We start from the raw sequence: 8,356 nt of genomic DNA on the forward strand, positions 1-8,356 counted from the left end.
TTGAATGCAATTTCTCTGTGATTTGATAATGTTCAGTCAAAATAAAAATAAAAATGATTTCATAATTAATAATTAATTAATTATTATCATAATCATAATCAATTTTGTGAACAAAACTTTGATGTTGGCTCGAGGAAGCCTGAATAGAAAGCTAGTAGTATAGTTCTAAAAGCTTGAAGTTTTGCAGATTTAGAATCTATTAGATAGATAGATAGATAGATAGATGGATAGATAGATAGATAGATAGATAGATAGATAGATAGATAGATAGATAGATAGATAGATAGATAGATAGATAGATAGATAGATAGATAGATAGATAGATAGATAGATAGATACTTAATTAGATACTTTACAACTGCCATCCCTAGACAGGTATCATTTTGATCAGATAATGAAAATCTGTTTTTCTGTCTTTTTTAACCCCATTTTCTCCTCTTTGACCTCTTTGTAAGGTTTTATCTGGTCAGTGGTGGGGTACCCCTAATCATAGTGGGCGTTACGGCTGCTGTTAGCTTGGATAACTATGGTAGCAGAGATGACGCCCCTTAGTAAGTATCACATTTACTGGCAGTGCCTAATTAGCTGTCAATTGTAGTATGTTTACTCCATTTTTACCAAGCCAGTAAGAAATCACTAAATGTCACTGATTCCGGGAGATGTGTCTTAATTAATGCTATAAATTAGCATGAGGTCTGTTATTAGATGTAGAGTGGTACCAACCCTGTCAGTTGAATTATTGTCTCTATCTGTGCTGCAGCTGTTGGATGGCCTGGAAGCCCAGTCTGGGCGGCTTCTACGGACCCACTGCCTTCTTGGTCTTGGTAATGTGCATTTACTTTCTGATCACATTCGTGCAGCTAAAGCGGCACCCGGAGCGCAAGTACGAGCTCAAGGCCATGACCGAAGAACAGCAGCGTCTAGCCGTGGCTGAAATCGGACACTGCCACGCCGTCAGTGGAGAGCCAGGTGAGCACGGTGAGCACACAGGCTGCACAGCCATCACAGCGTCTATGTTGGCCAACGAGCACTCTTTCAAAGCTCAGCTGAGGGCCACCGCCTTTACGCTCTTCCTCTTCCTGGCCACCTGGGCTTTTGGCGCGCTGGCTGTATCACAGGGTCATTTTCTGGACATGATCTTCAGCTGCCTGTACGGAGCATTTTCAGTCACATTGGGGCTTTTTCTGCTGATTCAGCACTGTGCCAAACGTGACGACGTGTGGCACCGGTGGTGGGCCTGTTGCCCCAACAAACCAAAGGTGGAGGTCAATGGGGAAGCGGCAGGGAACGCCGTCCCCGCCACACAAAGTCACAGCCATACCCCGTCCCACGGGCAGAATCAAATCCACTGCCAGGTCGACTCGTCCTGCCTGGGTAAACCTCTACTCTCCCCTCACCTCCACTCCCCATCGCCACACTGTAAGTTGGGTACTCTGCCTTCCACCCAGAACCATATGAGCACCTGCTGTGCTACGCTTCACAGTCCCTCTTCGATCGGGAATGCGACCCTTACACAGTCTCTCACTGATGAACTTCCCCGGCCAACCCTTCCCCTGCAAAGCTGCCTAAAGGACAGGTCTAAGACTCGATCCTTCAACCGACCTCGGCCCTGCCTCAGGGACTATTCTTACCACATGACCTCCACCAGCATGGATAGCAGCGTGCACAGCTCCCATTTGGACAGCCCCCACAATGTGCACCTGGACAACCCTCTAACCTGCCACACGTCACACTTGGATACTCAACTCTCTTGTCACAGCCCCCATCCGGACAACCAGCTACACTGCCCCAGTCCTAGTCCTCACCTCGAGAGTCTGGCTTCACACGGCCTTCACGATAGCCTCTCCTGCCATAGCGGGCACTTGGACAGTCAGCTCTCCTGCCACAGACACATGTGCTGTGCCAAAGCAGACCCGTTCTCGAGCATATGCTGCCCTAAAGCTGAACCGTTTGTCAGCTCTTGCCAGGCGGAGGATCCTGACATGGGACCGCTGATGTACAGTTGCGCAAAAATGGCAGATAAACAGGACGACGCCATGCTGCACTTGGATATAACACCTCCGCGGGCATCTCTGTCATGCTCCCAGGCCACGCTTGGCAGGAAAGGCACCCTCAGCCGGCGAGGGACGCTGAGCCGGAACAGTAGTCAGCAGGAGGACTACCTACTTGCCTCGGATTCCACGGGTAACATTAGGACTGGACCTTGGAAAAACGAGACAACCGTGTAGGCTTGTGAATTACGTGCTAACCTGTTTCTCTCGCCTGAGCTAAACTACTGTGTAGTCCCAGGGCTGTTACCCAAAGGCCCTCTCTTCTCTGAGCTAAGCTACTGTGTAGTCCCTCTGCTGTGACTTCCCTCTCTCACCCGCCCCATAAACCTTCTCTTCCCCTTTAAAGAGGTTTGAACCTCTGCTTACCTCTTCTCAGACTTCATTTCATGTCTCATCCCAGCTCCATTTGGTTTGTTCTCTTGACATTTTGATATGGCAGCAAAGATCACATGCCATACATTTTAATTTGGATGGTCTTTTATAATCAAACTGATTTTTGTACATGTGTTTTTGGGTATGGTAACATAATGTGCAATTATGTTGTTGTGGATGTGTGTGTGTGTGTGTGTGTGTGCGTTTAGTAGGTAAGAAAGAAGTGAATGCATGTGTATATGTCTATTTGCATGTGACAACATGCTTGTGTGTGTATATACCAGATAGCAAGATGAGTCCTCTATTTTAGAGCCAAAATCTCCCACATTTCCGTTTTGCATTTTAGTAAAAAATAAATAAATAAATAAAAAACTCTAAATGATCGCCAAGTGTGAAAACACCAGCATTTAATTAGATTTTCACTTTGAAAGAAAACTGTGAATTATCACTGCGGAAATTAAGATGAATCAATGAACATATGTGAGTTATATGTGCCAAATAGTACAATAATGAAAATGCAACTTTTTAAAACTGAGATCTAGCCCAAAGTACCAAGTAGTCTGTGATATGTTGGTAATGGTGTGTGGTTGTCAAAACGAAGCTGTAATTTTTTTCTTTTTTTTTTCTTCTACAGACATAAAAACAGCAAACAAATAGTCTCCCTGTGTTTCCATGGTGACAAATCATGAAGGGAGGTGCCCAGTCAGAATGCATTTTGAACTGCACATGTGATGTATGCACATACAGTATTTAGTTACTGGCAATGAGGTGCAGATCAGTTCAAGTCAATGGCCTTACAGAACCCATCAGTTTTGCGTTGATCAAAAGTCTTATCTTGCACTAAACTTAAGCATGTTCACTGTAATCTAGGAAGCAATCATTTACATGTCTAATGGGCTACACACATTCATGTGTTTGACAGTAAAGCATCTAAGCTTACTGGAAACACTCATGGTATTTATTCTGTGGCAAAAAATGGAGGGCTTCACTTTCTACATTAGAAGAAAGGAGACTTATAACAGTTTATATCACTGTGCCAACTCACCTTGCTCATAAAAACTGTCTGATTTGAACAGTTTACGTTTACCCACTGATCGTTTGACAACTGAGCTTCCAAAAACATTCTGTATCTGCATCAACTCATATTGTAAGTAATAATTGGTAAATCATTTAGTAAGTTCATTGAAACATTAGACATGCAATATTTACATTTTTTTACTGAATTCTGAAATGAAATGAATCAATTTTACATAATGCCACTAAAAAGTAAATCACTAAAGAGTGTCACTATGTAAATTAGATTTTTTTTTTTTTTTCAGTAAAACTGTTGATATTAGTTTTGGCCTGGGTTTAATTGAACTTGATATGTGATTTGGTTATTGAATGTTACAGTATTTATTCTTGATTTATTTATTTTTTCATTTGAATCAACACACCTGATTTATAAAATACAAGTGGGTGCAGATGCAACTTTGTCTTTTCATTAAACTTAATATGTGATTTTGTGAGCATATTCTATTTTTTCTTGATTTAAATTAAGACAAACACATGATCACAGAAATCTGCAAATAGCTACTTGATTCTGTGCACATTTAAGGAGTAATATATATATATATATATATATATATATATATATATATTCAATACCATGTGATCGTATTTGTCTCATTTGGTTTTTAATACTATGTGCCATTATTTAATCTTAATAATATTTAATGCCAACCGAAGCATCATGTGGAACATCTGGAAAATTCTTTATGTTGTGTTTCTTTGTGAGCTCAGGGATCATGTTGCATTTTTCACAAGTACAACCACACAAGATATAAATTTGCATGGAATTAATATTGGCTATTGGCCCCCAGAGTGTCACCAAATTATAATAATAAAAAAACTATTTTTTAAAAAGAAATGCCCCTCACCCATGCTTTCTGCAGGTGTGTAACACATGGATACTATTAAGACCTCCCTTGAATCCCTGGAGGAAATGAAATTTGTCTAGCTGCCTGATTTGCCAGGTGTTGTGCTTTATCTTCACCTACATAACCCACCTGTCATTGATAGCATATGAAAGAACTACAGGTTTTTTTTTTTTTTTTTTTTGGTGAGTACATGATTTGTGCTCTGACCTGACCCAAAGCCAGTTGTTTTGTTTTTTACATTTGCCACAATTTCCAATAAATGTATTTTATCACCTGATGCTGTGGTCCTGTTCTCTCTCTCTCTCTTTCTAGAGGCTTCAAAGTTCTGTGCGAAAATGCAATGCATAATGCTCAAAGTTGCCTGAGTGCTTCCCTAACTAGATCTATTTCTCATTCCGCCCATTCGCAGTGTTGTGTGAAGGCCAGTGCGCTTTGTCAAAATCATCCCTGAACTCAGCAGGAAGAAAAGGCATCGCCTTCGCCTTGAGTCGGGCGTGTGCTTATCATGGCTGCGTCTCAGCTCTTGCTGACAGCCTTCAGAGCTGCAGGGCCTGGACCATTGTTTATTCATCAGTCCTCCCCGTTCTGCAGCTGATCCCTGCTCACACATTCTGTTGTCAAGGACTCTGACATCGGCTCGGAACTGTAGGAACCAAGAGATGATGAACAACTGCCAGCCTCTAAAGGAGTTTTTAGCCTCCAGCTCAACAGCTGTGAGAGGTTACCACTGGTACATGCTTGGGAACTTTTCAATGTTTTATACTGAACATTTGCCCACACTTAGTTGCCCACAAGGCTTCTTGAGGTCCTGACTAATAGACTTCTTGACACACAGACAAAAAAAAAAAAAAATCCTTTGTTTAATTGAAGAGGCCTTATATGTAAGAATCCAAATCGAGAAGAAAAGCAGAAGAATGCAAGGGTGAGTAGGTCATTTGTTGAAGTGGAAGACAATCAGCAAAATGCATTCAAGCCAAACTAGTTCACACGGCTAAATGATAATAAGCAATGTGGAGTTCACTGAGTAACCCATTGGGTTAAAATGTTCTGTGGAGACGAGCGCCTTCGCTTCTAATCGCGTCAGAACTGCAGGGGAGCTGCTCCTCACTTCCATCTGCTGGTGGACTTTAACACTGTCCAGCAGAATGCACACTTTGACAGGCTCAGGTCAGGGAGTTTATTTGGGCTTGTGTCATAGGACCAAATGCAGATTCATCAAACTATCATCTCAGACAAATCATCCTAAGACTGTGGCACTGTTAATAACAAAATGACTAACAAATTGTTCGTTATTAAAAACTGTTTTGATTTTGTAAACGATAGTGAGGGCGAAAAATGTGCACTGTGACAATAATTCATTCCTGAGTAACAATACAAGTCCTGCCCTACCTTTGTTTTTTTTTGTTTTTTTTTGAGAAGCCATTTCACAATTTCCAACTTATGCTGACTTTAACACTTGCGTAGTGGTTATACGACAGTCCACAGCCTTCTGAATCAGATAGTATCTGAGTACCACTAAAAAAATGACAATTACTTCGCCCTTTGACATTACTTATTTAGAGTTTCATGGGACTGTGTGACCTATTTATTTTGTGCCTTATATAGATGCGGGCATGTGGCTACTCTCTGATGTTCTGGTTTTGGTTTGAATGGTAATGGACAGAACGCAGTTCTGACAAGCTATCAGAGAGAGAGAGAGAGAGAGAGTGGGAGGGGGAGGGAGCAGTGAAAATGATGTACTGAAGAGGAAGGAGGATAAATAGATCCATAGGCGGGGGATGGCAAAGGATAGGAATAGAACAGTGTGGTGAGATGGAGAAGTGGACAGGTATGTTATAAATAGCCTCCTTTGATTAAAATGTAAGGATGGCTCTTTTTCTTTTTTGACGTTTTGGAATTATTGATTATATAATGTCAAATGTAGGGCAAGATGGGCCAAGGTGCCCCCACCATCACTAGTATTTTTTTCTGTTAACAATACATCTGAACATTTATTGAATCTCATTCATCTTGACTTCAGCTGATCTGCAATATTTGTGATATTTTTTCCATCTCAATAGTTTTGAAGTTTAATGATCCAATGTTTTGTTATTGGATAACATCTTTTGAATTTATTTTGATTTGTATGGCATATGCACATATATATGGTATGGTGTACACACACACACACACACACACACATTTAGTTAAATTATATACAAATTTAATAAGCTTTATGTTTTTGATAATTACATTTCAAACATTATCATATTGTAGCATATTAAAAACATTGAAAAATTACAAATTAGGTATTACTTCTGCAGTTACTAAATATATAGTTCATTTAAGTTTAAATACAGCAGAATTTGTCTTTATCTGCTTATTGAACTGTGAAACAAAATGGTGACTGCATAACAATAGTTTAACCAGAGAAGTCTATTCTCTTTTTCCTTCCATTTCTAATCTTTGTGTGTTAATGCTTCATTTCTCATGGAATGGGCTGCCATCCTTCCTTCCCGCAGGCCACTCCATGGCCTGAACCACTTCAATGGCAGGAAGTCAGAGGCGGTCTGCAGACAACTTTGGTACAAGCCTGACCTATTTAAATCCTGTCAAAGCAGGCGGACCTGTCTCTCACTTTCCTGCTCAGTGAGGGTCCACAGGTTTTCTGAAGCCCAGCACTGAATACCAGCACATACAATCAATCAGTCGATCCCAGATTAAACAGTCAGTCTTAAATCTGTGATCCTGTGATCTGCACATGAGGCCATAACAAGTCTCCCCTGATACAACGGCCCATTTATGCATTTCAAATATCCTCATCGCGACATAGGATAATGACTCACGGCAAATCGTAGCCTGGGTAGAGATTTTGCCCTCATTATCATGACAGAGCCTTCATGAAAATGAAGGCCGAACCAGGGCCTATAAATTAGAGCGTGTATTGGACAGCAACTTAAATAGTATAATAAATACATTCATTTGGAGTGTCATGTACTGTTGAACTACATACATAGTCTATATATATTCTCTTGTTTAATTTTATATATAACACACCCACTAGCATGACTCTTTATATACATGATCCACAAAGATTGCACAAAATAGGCAGTCTATAGGAGAGACTGGGGCTAGTCGTCATCATTTATCGCAGTAACTAAGTTTTGAGTCAAAAGCCCAATGATGAAAATGCATGTTTTCTCTAGCTGTGGTTTTGTGTTGCTTTCAGAACAATCTTAGAACTCATTTCTTTTTTGTTCAAGAGAACCGAAAATTACACTGGCATACATTCAGGCAAGTGACAAATATATATTGAGGGCAAAATTTGAAACATATTTAGTTTAGGGATAAGTTACTAATACTGTATGTAGTTGATAAGAGAATATCAAAATGAATTTATACCACTAAATGACACAATAAAAGTTAATTGTGAATTGAATTGTATTACAGTAGCTTGCAGATCAGCATAAAGTTCTCTGAAACATCTACAAATTTGTTAAATATTTGAAAATGAAACTATTTATACAATTAAATTAATATTATTAGACCTCACAGCAAATAATGCATTGGTAAACATACATTTTTCTGTATTATGAATGTGAAGGCAAAAGAATAAATATAGTTGACCACATAAAAATGCTTCTACCAGAATAAAGATATCTCCCAAGTGTTGGCATCATATATGTGAATACCGATGAAGTCAATATTGTGCCAATGTGCTAGTAAAACATCCTCTTAATCAGAGGTCTTCAACCCTGCTCCTGGAGGCCCACTGTCCTGCAGAGTTTTACTCGAACCCTAATCAAACACACCTGAACCAGCTAGTCAAACTCTTCAGGATCACTTGAAATCACAGACTGAATGTGGTTCAGGTGTGTTTGATTAGGGTTCGAGTAAAACTCTGCAGGACAGTGGGCCTCCAGGAGCAGGGTTGAAGACCTATGCTCTTAATGACATTATAAAGTCAGTACTAAATTACTAACCTAATACAATACTGCCACCTAGAGGTGATTGCTTCCTAGGAACATCTCCATC

At 40.1% G+C, this 8,356-nt stretch overlaps 1 protein-coding gene across 2 annotated transcripts in view; it reads left to right on the top strand.

The window, feature by feature from the left end:
* The window catches only part of adgra1a (adhesion G protein-coupled receptor A1a), a 33,154-nt gene extending 29,536 nt beyond the window's left edge, over positions 1–3,618 (top strand). For both annotated transcript variants that reach the window (XM_079851855.1, XM_079851854.1), the window contains 2 exons: positions 456–551; positions 761–3,618. In XM_079851855.1, coding sequence (XP_079707981.1) covers positions 456–551; positions 761–2,228 — 1,564 coding nt within the window. In that variant the 3' untranslated portion in view covers positions 2,229–3,618. The remainder of the gene's footprint in view (positions 1–455; positions 552–760) is intronic.
* The last annotated feature ends 4,738 nt before the right edge of the window (positions 3,619–8,356 follow it).

This window comes from Squalius cephalus, assembly GCF_949319135.1.
Source record: "Squalius cephalus genome assembly, chromosome: 19".
In the NCBI taxonomy this organism is placed as follows: domain Eukaryota; kingdom Metazoa; phylum Chordata; class Actinopteri; order Cypriniformes; family Leuciscidae; genus Squalius; species Squalius cephalus.